At 53.9% G+C, this 12,681-nt stretch overlaps 1 protein-coding gene across 1 annotated transcript in view; it reads right to left on the reverse strand.

The window, feature by feature from the left end:
- Nucleotides 1-4,440: 4,440 nt before the first annotated feature.
- LASP1 (LIM and SH3 protein 1) overlaps nt 4,441-12,681 on the reverse strand; it is a 37,602-nt gene continuing 29,361 nt past the window's right edge. The window contains exons 5-7 of the mRNA XM_082860288.1: nt 8,992-9,136; nt 8,533-8,636; nt 4,441-5,910 (exon numbers count right to left, since the gene is read on the reverse strand). Coding sequence (XP_082716414.1) covers nt 5,737-5,910; nt 8,533-8,636; nt 8,992-9,136 — 423 coding nt within the window. The 3' untranslated portion in view covers nt 4,441-5,736. The remainder of the gene's footprint in view (nt 5,911-8,532; nt 8,637-8,991; nt 9,137-12,681) is intronic.

A 12,681-nucleotide genomic window follows, 5' to 3' on the forward strand; every position in this document is an offset into this window, starting at 1 on the left:
GAACATCAGGATGAAAATATCCAGCATTGTGGAGTCCTTGGCCGAGGAGGCCTCTGGGTCCCGGGGAAATGTGAGCTGTGAGCACGGAGGTTGCAGTCAGTGGAGAGAAATGGCTCCCTCTTCCCTCCACTGCTCAGCCCTCCTTTCCCCTCCCCCTCCCAGGGCCTGAGACTAAGGGATGCTGCATCTCCATCAGCAGCTTACTCTCCCCCCTCACCCCACAGCCAACCAATCACAAAGCCCGGGAGCGGGTAACCAAGGAACTGCTCGATTTCGACCAGGCAGAAGTGAAGAGGCTCAATTTCTCCCCAGGAACCCAATCCTACCCCTTTGTATCTAAATGGAGTCTGAATGTTATGGAAGTAGGAAGAGATCTGATCTGTATCCAGGTGCCCAAGGAATGAATACTCCTGAGTGCCTTTCTTCTCCTTTTTCCCTCCCATCATCCTTCGCAAATAAGCTCAGAAAATAATGGTTGGGAGCTGGGTGGGCCACTGGCACATTGTAAAGTCACGTTATGGAGGGACATGGATGAAGTTCTCATGTGAGTCTCAGATGACATGTCTGGGGATGGAGCTAACACTTATGGGATTTCTATACTGTGTCAGATACTGCACACGTGGTGTAATTTCAACCTCCCTACAAGTCTTTTATAGATGAGGCTCAGAGATGGTCAGGAACTTGCCTAATGTTTCACTGGAAAGGGTAGAGACCAAGATTCAAAACTAGGCTTGTCCACTCCGGAGTCCACGTTCTTCTCTCGCTCCAGACTGGCCCACCCTGTTAGTCTGAAATGCCCCCTCAGCCCCACCTGCACTTCTCAGTTTGCGATGCGTGTTGCTCAGATCCCTCCGATTACAGTGTGAGCCCCAGAGGTCTCTCCTCCATTGATTCCTTATCTCTTCGCGGTCATTTCCCACATCCTTGTCCCTCTTATATCCTCTTCAGAACTCATTGCAGTGTTATACCCAGAGAGGGCACTAAAGAACTCTCGGTTAGGCCCATCCCTCTGCAGTAGGTGTCTAGAAATGCAACTCAAGTGACTTTTTTTAAATTGAAGTATAGTTGATTCACTATGTTGTGTTAATTTCTGCTGTACAGCAATGTGACTCAGTTATACATATATATATTCTTTTTCCTATTCTTCAAGTGGCTTCTTCTGAGGGGAAAGGAGAATTGGTGTTTTATAGTTTAAGCTGGGTGGCGGGTAGTCAGTTATGTCTTATGTAATTTTTATGCCTTTTGTCTTATTTCCTACTAAAAAAAAAAACAAAAAAAAACCTCCCTGTGTCACCTCTGAGGCCTAGTGTCCTTGGCTCCACCCCAGCTAGTTCTTTTGAAGGACCCAGGACGAGGGCATTAGCAACCCCTTCATCGTGCTAAGCCTCAGGAACTTAGGCCGTTTCTAGAAGGGGGTTCAGAAACTCCCCGCATGGGTTCCAGCGGGCAGGGAACAGAGCTGTTAGGGAGTGGAGACTTGGCGCTGGTTCCCTCCCAAGCAGACCATCCCTGAAATCACTCTGGAGGTGATTGAAGCTCCTGGGAAGAAGAGGCTCCACAGACAACAGGGTGCAGGCCAACGGAGGCAAGAGTTGCCAACTCATTCCCCGCTATTGGGGCAATATCAGGCAGCCTGCGCCTTCGGAAGGGGAGCAGGTGTCAGTACTGACTTTAATTATCCTACCCAGTACTGCCTCACCACTCACTACACCGCTGCAGCCTGGCAGCCGCCTCATCCCCTGATTACAAAGGCTTACTCTGGGGAAAGGCCTTTCCTCTCCAGCCTGCTGCTATCCGGAAGCCAGGGAAAGCCTTAATTCTGAGCCCGAGTGGGCAATGCTCCTCTCCACAAAGCCTGACTGGTGGGCCCGTGCTGGGGCTGAAGGATCTGGATTCCTTCTCTACCACTGTCCCTTTCCCAACCCTGCAGAAGAGGGGAAGCTGGCTGCCGTGCCCGGTCAGAGGTCAGACCCAGGTCACCTGGAGCAAAGAATGGAGCAAGGGAGATACTGCCGGGAGAGGGGCAAAGGGCATGTGGCAAGGTCATAGCGGGAGGCTGGGAGCATCACGCTGGGGTCCTAACACCTCCAGCCCTGCCACCAGCTGTGTGACTCCCACCAAACATTTCTGCATTTCTGGGCTTCAGTGATCCCCATCTGTAAGATGGACATCACAGTAGCTACTTCTCTCACAGAGCTGGTAATAATGTCAAAGGGAAAAAATGTGTGTTTAAGATCCATTCATCAGACATCGTGAGTGCCGCTTCAGGTTGCCAGAGCACCTTGTGGACGGCTTCACCCCTGTCATCCCACTGCAGACTGTCCCAGGCCATCTGTCATTTCATTCCTCAAACACGTGCTGAGTTCCTCCTTTGTGTCAGGCAGAGGCAAAATTGCCCCCACCCCCAAGCTGAGCTCATTCAATAATTCAGCAAACATTTGCTGAGCAGCTATGTGCCCAGCCCTGGGCAGGCAGCGGGGTTGGAAAGATGAGTTAGCCCCATTACCTGCCCTGACAGCGCACTGGCTAGTGGGGAGACAGGTGCAGAACAAAGGAAGTAAGACAGTTAAGACGAGAATATGGGAGCTCAAAGAAACTTCTGGGAGTGTCACCAAGCTGAGCAGAGGGATGTAGCCAGGAGCTAGCCGGTGAGGAGTTCTCCACAAGGAGGAAGTAGGTGCCCAGGCCCCCATCAGAGCAGACACACCACTGCTCCCTTCCTCCCAGGGTGACAGCTTCCAGGCTGGTCATTCTCCCCCTGAAGGGCAGCAGAGCTCCCAGGAGGGTGATGGGCCAATGCCCCCCAAGCAGACGGGACACACAGACACAGCAGCACCTCAGAGCCAGAGAGATAACCAAGTCTGCAGGTAAAAATTATACTTTTATTTGAGTCACCAGGAGAAAGAGTCACTTGTGGTCCAAGTCAAATGTTCAAAATCATAACAGCCCAGAAAGATTTGATCCCAAGCACAAGCCCACGAGGGAGGGGACCAAAACAGACCAAGGAAAGACAACCACCCCATATAAAAAGATGAACGACGGCTTCACACACACACACACACACACACACACACACACGCACACACACACACACGATGAAATGTTTGGACAGAGGCAAATTTCACATGGTCATTTCTGTTTCTTTTTAAATACAGGTCTGTGGGGTGGTATTTTTTTTTTTTCCAGCTATTAAAAAAAAAAAAAGGCCCAGAAGTGCATATGTGAGGGGGAAAAGGCGGAAATTAAGCAACAATTTTCCCTGGAGGGACATGAGAAAGAAAACAGGAAGCAATATTGAGAGAATTCACTTTTCTCACCATTGGGCTTCTTGCATTTCATTATTGGTCCACTAAAGTTATATTCACATTCTAGCTTTGCTTTCCTGGGATTAGATCAGCTAAAAAACCTGTGAAATGTAAAAAAAGACCAGGACTTGGCCCAGCCCTCAGGTTCTGTGCTCTTCTAGGGATGGATGGTTCTGGAAAGGAATAAGGACTCCCAGCAGCCCCTGGGTCCCTCAGCACCAGTGTGACAGTCCCTCCTCTCTCTGGGGGTGTGTAAGAAAAGGTCCCCTATTTTTAGGATGGGAGGAGCAGAGGGCTGGCAGCAAGATTCCAGCGGCTGGTTTGCCTTGATTTGGAAGGAAATTTAAGCCGAGTGAAAAGAGGCTACTTCTTGCTCCCCCAGGTCCTCCTCCCACCCTCTCACCACCCTGCCAACCGCAGGCTCTCCAACAGGATGTGTCTCTGACCTTTGGTCCCAGAATCCACATTGTGCTTTGAGATCAAGAGGAAACAAAATGGACCAGCGCCTGCCTCAAGGCTCCCAAAATTGTTCCCTCTCTGCCTCCCTCATCCCCCAAATGGCCCAACATAAGACACTCCACCTGCCTTCACCTTGGTTCTGGCCAAGGGGGAAAGGGATTGGTCAGGCAGGGGTTCAAGCCTCTGATTTGGGGTAAATATTCCCAAGTCAACTCACAAGCAGTGAGGACTTGATGCTAAACATGCCTGCAGGGCACAAGGATGCAAGGATGTCCACCTGTGGGGCCTGAGTCAGCGGATTCGGGGTGAAGATGGGAGGGGTGACCCAGAAGGGTGACAAGAAAGCCCAGAGATGAATAAAGCCAGGTGAGGGTCGTCACAGCCACCAACGAGCAAGAGAAGGGACTTGGAGATAGCACCATCTTTCCCTTCCTCATCCTGGGTCTGTGCTTCCAGTTTTGTAGCCCTGGGACCCTCCCCTCTGCTTCGAGGAGGATTTAAGTAAATGGGGAGCTAGCCTGGGCAGGGTGGCGGGGGAGACAGTGCGGGTGACACAGGGTCCCCTGGCCCCCTATTCTGCGGCCCAGGACACAGAGATGGGGGAGAGAATATGCCTGGAGCCACAAAGCCTTCCCCCAGCCCTCCCCCACCAAGCACCCCCCCCCTTACTTCCGCCTGGCACATTGGAAAGGGGGTGGGTGGGCTTCCTCCATTCGGGGATAGAAGGAGGGATTTTTCACTCCAAAGAAAACATAAGGAATTTCTCTCCCCCAGCGTCCTCCCCTCTCACTGTGGGTTTTGAGGAAAATATCGGGGAGGACAGCTCTGCACACACAGCCCGCACCCCGCCCGCTTCTCTCACGCTCACACTCACCCTCGCCTGTCACGGACACCTGCAGACACTCGCTCCTTCCCCCGTAACAAAGTCCTGGAGATACAGAGGGTCCTGTGGTTTCGCACAGTCCACCTGGGGTCGGGTGGGAAGTGGGGAAGGGGGAGGCCATGGAACGCCTGGAGACACCTTGCCAGGAGGCGCGGCGAGGAGCGGCCTAACTAGATCTCGCGAGAGGCTGGGCTGCATGGGCGAGAGGCCCGAGGCTTCCCTGGTGCACCCTTCACAAGGGAGCAAGCCAGGGACCCTGGAGACCGGGCTGGGAGTGAGGGAAAAGGGCTGCAGAGAGAACACCCCGTTCCCCTCCTTCCTGCAGCTGTCCCTAAAGTAAAGGCGAGAACCGGACCCAAGCCGAGCTTCCTGGGGAGCTGCTCACCCACACCAGGCTCGGGTGGGCAGCTGAGCAAAATCACAGTGTGAAAAGGAACCGTGTCCGGAGGGAAGAATGAATCCCAAAGCAGGAACTTCACCCTCCTCTGTTGCCCTTGAGCTGGGGAGAGAAGGGCGAGGGAGCCCCTTGGAGGGCTGGCAGCCCCATCTTTGAGAAGCAGAGGCAAAGCCCATCTCACTGGTCCCTGCACGACGGCAGCACCCCTGTCCCCATCCCAGGGGCAAGGGCGGTGGGTCCCACTCCCGGGAGTGTGTGAAGCAACTCCCAGCCGCCCTGGGAGTCCTGGGGCTCTGGGGCTCACCCCAGCCTGGAATGTTTGGGTGTGTGAGGAGGTGGGCAGGAGGGGCTGAGGGGGAAGAAAAGAGAGAAGGCAGAGGCCTGGGAGCTGACGGGTCGCCCCCCCAGACCAGCCCCACGGGCCTCGGCTTCCCTCAGAGAGGTCCACACCTGTTCCATCCAGAGAGAAAAGCAACAAGTTGGTCAAGGGGAAAACCTGCCAGAGGAAGGAGCCGCGAAAGTGGCAGAACAAGGCTTCGGTTGGCAAAAGAAGCTGGAAGAGGGGGAGAATAAACAAGCTGTTGCAGATTTTAAAAAACAGAGACACCAAAGAGTGGACAGGTCACGCCCAGGACGGATGCGATGCTGTGGAATGCACTGAAGACGGATGGGGCGGGCGGTGCCCGGCGGGCTCAGATGGCCTCCACGTAGTTGGCCGGCAGCATCCCCGTGTCGCCGGTGCGCTCCACGGTCCCGTACATCCAGCCGTCGTCGATCTGCTGCACGTTGACGATAGTGTCCCCGTCCTGGAAGGAGACCTCGTCCTCGTCGGCGGCACTGTAGTCATACACGGCGCGGTACCGCTTCTGCAGGGGTCGGGGCGCGGTTAGTCAGGGGTGCCTAACTCTCTGGGACCCCAGAGCAGAGTGGACCAGGAGCTGGGAGACACGGAAGGGCTGGGCTCTGCCATGAATTTTCTCACCTCTGTGTCTCATTTTCTGAGAGCAACCACCTTTTTAATAATGCATCTGGCGTCTAACAAGGGCCAGGCACAAACAGGGACCGAGGTTACAATAGTTCTGCCCTGTCTCTCGGAACAGGAACGCAGTAATGTCCGGTGGACACCATGCCGGGTAGAGGTTAAAAATATGACGTGTTCTATTATCTGCATTTTTTTCTTTCTTTTGGCCGCCCCGCGTGGCATGCGGCATCTTAGTTCCCCGACTAGAGATCGAACCCGTGCCCCCTGCAGTGGAAGCTCGGAATCTTAACCACTGGACTGCCGGGGAAGTCCCTATCTGTGTTATTATAAGCACCAGTCTTTCTTCTTTTTTTGAAGCTGTTGATGAATCTGGTTCCCAAATTCAGGACAAAGACCAATTCCTGTGAGAAAAACCTCCAGGTGACACAAGACATATCTGTCAGGTCCCACCTTCCAACCTCAGCCAAAGTCTTGTGCTTAAGCTCTAGGAAATGTCCAGTAAAAACACATGAACTCTAGCTGTGATCTTGGAAGTAGGCAAGATTCTAACGTCCTCTGACCCTCACTGCCCTTGACATCGACTTGTCTCCGGGGGTCAGCTCAGGCTTTACGGTGCCCCAGGCCAGGCTCTGGGATCAGTGTGGGTCCGGGGCTGGACGAGCCCATTAGAAACCTCCGGGATCTGCCCCCGCTGCCCCGCCCCACCACCAGGACCCCTGCTCAGACCTTCTGTTTGCAGCCTCTGGTCTGCCTCCTCCAACTGTTCATCCATTGTGATCTCGGGGGAACTTTCCAAAATGCAAACCTGAGGATGTTCCTCCCTGGCTTTAAATCCTTCAGAGGCCCCCTATCCTCTTCAGCATGAAATTTCAAACCCGCCCCCAGCCCCGCAGCAGAAACCAGCTTCATCAGCCCCGAAGGCTATGGAATAAGAGGTCACAACCCTCAAGAAATGACGGAAGTGACCTCGGTCTCTTATCACCAACTCTGCCTTTAATCTCTTGGGCCAAGTCACCACATCTAAGCCCGCATCCTGCAATAGCCACCTAACTCATCTCCCTGCTTCCGCCCTCAATCTTCTGTTGCTGCTTCTCAACGCAGCTGCTAGAGCCACGTTTTAAAAACACAAGTCAAACCCCTTACTCTGCACAGCTCACCAGTCACAAAGGCCTTCCTATGGCCTACAAGTCCCTGCATGATCAGACCTCATTCCCTGCCCTCTTCCCCTCTCTGGTCACCTTGGCCTTCCTGCTGATCCTTGAACTTCCCTAGAACATTCCTGCCTCAGGACCTTTGCAATTGCTGTTCTCCTCCACCACTCATTCCTTTACTTTACTGAGAACTTTGCTGTTCTCTCCCCTTCTCGTTCGGCTGTCTTTTTCTTCACAGCTTCTCTCTGACCTTTCGTTACTTACCTACTTATCTCTTGGCTTTCGTGTTTGTCTCCCGACTGGAATGTAAGCTTCAAGAGGGCAGGAAGGTGGACTTTTATTCAGAGCCAAATCCCTTCAGTCCAGAACAGGCTTAGTGAGTATTGGAAGGACTGGCTGGTCTATCTGGAACCTTATCCTTCACACGACCTCTCCGGCCCACCTGACACCCCAGATAGCACTGACAATCACTCCCTCGTTTGTGTGGCCAGAGCCTGAGGCCCGAGTAGGCCACTTATCTCAAGCTACTTTATTTCTCGGAGTATGGTCCCTCCTGCTTCTACGTGAGCTACTTTGAATTCCAAGGCACCCGGCATAGAGGAGCTGAGCTTGGCTGCTCCATCACTGGGATAAGTAGCAGGACTTACAGACCAAACCTCTAGTCTGAGGGCTGGTAAGCCTGATCCCACCCCACCTCCCACTTTGCTCGTTAATTTATTCACTAAATTGATGACTTTCCGCTTTGAGCCTGGCTCAGAGTAGGTGAACCAAAGAGATACTGCCCTGCCCACATGGAGCGTCAAGTCCAGTGGGGGTCACAGTCAGAAGATGACAAACCCAGAGAACTGTTTCAAGGTGGAAAAACTGCTCTGAAGGAAAGCAGTGGGGCGGAAGGACAGACACGTCAGGGGAGACCCACTCGCCACAGGGTGGTTTGGGAGGGTGTCTCAGAGGCAGGGGCAAGCTGAGATCTGAGGGACCTGGCAGGTCGTCGTCATGGAGACTGGGGAGCAGGGCGCAGCCTGGAGGGCCCCAAGCAGAAAGGTGCTTTGTGTGCTCCCAGGTAGCTGGAGTAAGGAAACGTGGGCCGGGAGCTGGGTGGACGAGACTCGCCCAATGTACAGCTATGGCTGGAACACAGGGTCCCAATCTGCCCCCTACACCACACTTGCTTTCTTCTCGAGAGGCTGAGACCCCTATTATCTGCAGGTGGCAAGGGAGCTGGGGTCAAAGGTCAGGGGAGGCCAGGCCTCCTGGGTGGGTTTTCTAAGGAAAGTGCAAGAATTACGTCCAGGACGTCTCCCCGAGGCCCACTCACCTCCCACACCTCCTCTCCCGCAGCCAGGGCTACTCACCCCGCCCCCGCCTGGGGCACTGCGCTGTATGGAGACCGGGGCTGCAGGCTCCTTGTAGCCACCGTAGGACTGGGCTGCCTGCTGCTGCTGGGGCTGCTGGTAAACTGGAAGCCGGCAGGAGACGGGCTCAGAAACTGTCTTGCCAAAGCCAGACTGCTCCCTTCTTCCACGAAGCCCATGCCATGTATTTCCACCGCCCATCACCTCACTCAACCGCCATGCTGCTCAAAGGCTTCTGTCTCTGTGTGCACATTTGCTGGTGCCGCGAATTCTGCAGCAGGGGCTGCATCTCGCCCCATGGCGCTGGGAGCCCAGAACGGGCCCTGACCCTGGTGCTTGTGCCCTCGGTAGGGATGAGACCTGGGTGTGTGTGTGTACACGAGGCTTCCCTCTCACCTCCTCCCAACCCTGTAGCCGGCCTGGCCTCAGGTCCTCTGCCCGCACAGGCCTCATGCTCACCTGGGGCGCTGGTTGGGATGTGGTGAGGCTGCTGCTCCTGGGGCCGCCGATAGCCAGTGTCCTGGGGATCTCGGCGCTCTGGCTCCAGGCCCTCACCCCCGCTGGGGCCCATGCGGCTCTTCTCAAACTCTTCGTGGTATTTTATCTGCGGGGGCAGAAAGTGCTGGGTGAAGGACCCACAGCAAACCAGCCAAAGCTCCCCTTCCGCTGCCACTCAAGATCCTGGGACGGGAGAGACTCCTGGAGGTCTCCAGGCAAAGAGAGCTGGGTTCTTGTTGGGGATGTACCAGCTATGTGCCCCTGAACAAGCACTTAACCTTGCTACACCTCCATTTCCACTTTACAGGGGTTGCTGAAGGATGCAATGAGATAATGGATGTAAAAGGGCCACGTAAACTAAAGCACGAGACAAATGTAAGTGGTCATTTTTCTGTGCCTGTGGCAGGGGCTAGGGCTATCCTGCTTTCACACTGGTCCACAGCAGCAAAAGCAGCAACTCCTGTTTATTGAGCACCTACTAGGTGCCAGGCACTGTGCTAGGTGTTCTGCATCACATGCTCGTTTTACCTTGACAGCACCTACAAGGGGGTACAGTATAGTCGCCATTTAACAGACAAGAAGGAAACTACGGCACCGACAAGCAGCATGAGTTACCCATGCTCACGGAGACTCCAGAGACTGTGCTCTTAACCAGCAGGCGACTCTGCCTCTTGCGGGCATGACCTCGCAGAGTTCTGCTGAGGACCCTAGCCTGCAGGGCAAAGAAATGCCAGGCCCTCCCTTGAGGGTGGGTTGGTATCCAGAAGATGAGTTCCTTCTCTCCTCACGTTCCAAAAATGGGCAAAAAGAGGCCTAGAGAAGCCACACACCCCAGGGTCCTCAGCAAGGGCTGGCTGAACTGAACATACCGGGACCCAGAGCTGCGTTCTTAAGATCTGGTCTTCAGACTGTCTGCTCCCAACCCACCTGAGCTGCTTGTTAGAATGCAGGTTCCAGGACCTTCCATAGAATCTACAAAATCAGGGCTAGGGTTTTGGAATATGCACTTTTTTTTCTTTCTTTCTCTCTCTCTCCTTCTTTTTTTTTTTTTTTTTTTTGTTGGGGGGACTATGCACTTTTAAAAGATTCCCCCAGGTGAGTCTGAAGCAGGCTCAAGTTTGAGAACCAGTGATCTAGAGCAGAGGTTGGCAAACTCTGGTCCACGGGCCTGCAGCCTGTTTGCTCACAGCCTGCGAGCTAAGAACGGTTTCTACATTTTGTAATGTTTGGAGGATGGGGATGGGGGAGTGGGGGGAAAATTAAGAGGAATAAGATTGGTAACATGTGAAATTTCCATGACATTCAAATTTCAGTGTCCAGAAATAAAGTTTTACTGGAACACAGTCTCACCATTCATTTCCCATTACCTACGGTTGCTTTCATTGCAGAGCTGAGTAGCTTCGACAGAGGCCCTTCGGCCCATAAAGCCTAAAATATTTACTCTCTGGCCCTTTACAGGAAAAATTTGCTGACCCCTGCTTGCCCAAATATGTCGAATGCATATTCCTGTTGGTAAAATCTGTTTTAGCACAATCCTCCCAAATTGCATCTATTTTATCAATTACACACAAGCATCACTTTACAAATATGGAATGTCTCCTGTAAAACTCACACCAAAAATATGAATAAAACAAAGGATGAGATGAAAAAGAACCACCTCCAGGAGTTCTAGGGTTTTCTCCCTGTACTCTCACTGGCATGTAGCCCACACCCCACCTTGAGGACCCCTAGTGGGGTCTATTCACTTTTCAGAGAGGACGCTGGTGGGGAGGAAGCAACCGAGAGGAGGTGGAAAGCCCGTGGTTTGTGTGTTCCGGGATCGCTGGGCTGGGCTGGGGCTCGGGGAGGAAGTGGGACAGAGTGACAGAATAGCTCCCCCTCACCCCCCAGAGGAAACCTGGAAAGCAGGACACAGAAAACTGGTCCTGTCCTGAGCAGACCCGGGCCTGAATTCTCTCCAGGCCTTGGACCAGAAGCCGGTTCTCACTTCCTGTTCACCAGGATCCTGCCCCATGCTTCTCCGAGTGAAAAAGGGGGTGGGGTGAGGGGACAGGGAACGGATGGGGGCAAAGCCTGCCCTGTTTCCCGGAGCAGAAGCAACGAGCGATCCTGTGCCCCGGAAGCCCCTACCAAGGCCTGATCCAGCTGTCCCAGCCCGGGGCCTCCCGTGGGCCACCCCCTCCCACTTTCTTTGCTGCCTTCTTGTATCCGCTTTGCAAGGAGGGCAAGAGTTAACACTCGGCCAGGCAGGCCTTACACAGGAGTAGCTGGGCTAAAGGTCTGCAGGGGTGGTGGGCTGGGACCACCCACATCGTTCCACCCACATCGTTCAGCTGCTCTTCCAGCTGTTAACTGACGGTGACCCACTGCAGCCCAGGCTGGGAGAACAGGTGGGGCAGCAGCAAAGCCCAGGATGGGCTCTGTCTGGAGGCAGGGAGGACCAGCCCCCTCCTCCCCCTGCCCCTTCCCTTCACGCCCAAGTAGGGACCCACAACCAAATGGTGAAATAAACTGAGCCCATTCCTGAAGGGGAAGCAGCTGATCCTGGTCAGACTGAAAACTCATCGAATCCCTGAACTCCCAAAAGGAAGAGCACCCAGGGGCGAAGTTCAAAGACACAGGGCCAGTGCCCTGCTCTCAGATTCCTAAAACAAGGGCAAAAGGTGAGTGTCCCTTAGCCCCACTCCTTTGGTGACCCCGTCCTCCGGTGAGCAGTCGGGGGTGGGGACAAGGAGAGGCCTCTAGGCTCCCAAGGCAACTGGCCTTCTGACTTTTGTCCTGGGGGGTGGGAAAGGTCAGCTTCCCTTGTTTACTGTCTGTTAATGAAAAGAGGCCTGACTCTGGGAGCCGATGACTAAGGGAGGGAAAGTGTACATGTGGAGGCCGACAGAGGCCTGCACCGGGCCCTGAGGGAGCCAGGAGGTGGGCTGAGGGGCAGGTGTGTCCCGGCTGACGGCCCACTTCTCTGGGTATGGCTCTGTCTGTATTAGTGAAGGGGTGACTCTCTGAGGAAGGAGGCATGTCTGGGTCCCAGGCCTGGCACCATCTCCCCTTTTGCGTCCTACAGACTTAGTCCTTCATCGAGAGCTGCAGTGTCCCTCCCACGTCTCATCCCTGGGGTCATGAGCCCTTCACTTGCTCAGTGAGCTTGGAAGAGTCCCGTCCCCTCTGACCCTGAGTTTCCTCATCTTAAAAAGAGGTTACGGCACCACCTGCTCCCACGTGGTCTGGAGGCTCCCGACTACCTCTAGGAACCTAGCCAAACTCTAGAGCTGAAAGCAAGTAGGGACGTGTGTGCGTTTCCACAAGTGGCTGATGGGATCCATCTTGCTCCTTAAAAAGCCACCCCACATGCGTAAATATCTATAAAATTAGGCCCAGCTGATTCAGGCGGACAGAGTCGTGGCAGCCTCCCCACCATCGATGCAGGAACCACCTGTTAATCTAATAGTCATAACCTGGACCTTTGCTCAGCTTTTCACATTGAGTTCTCTGCACATAATCTCCCTTGGCCCTGACAATAATCACCCTTAAAAAACAAGTCGGATAGGTACACTTTAATTCCTATTTTACAGAAGTAAATGAGGCTCAGAAGTTAAATGACTTTCATTACTCAGTCAGGGCTGAGGCTGGGGACACAAGGACAAAGCC

This window comes from Leucopleurus acutus, assembly GCF_964270905.1.
Source record: "Leucopleurus acutus genome assembly, chromosome: 19".
Lineage (NCBI taxonomy): Eukaryota > Metazoa > Chordata > Mammalia > Artiodactyla > Delphinidae > Leucopleurus > Leucopleurus acutus.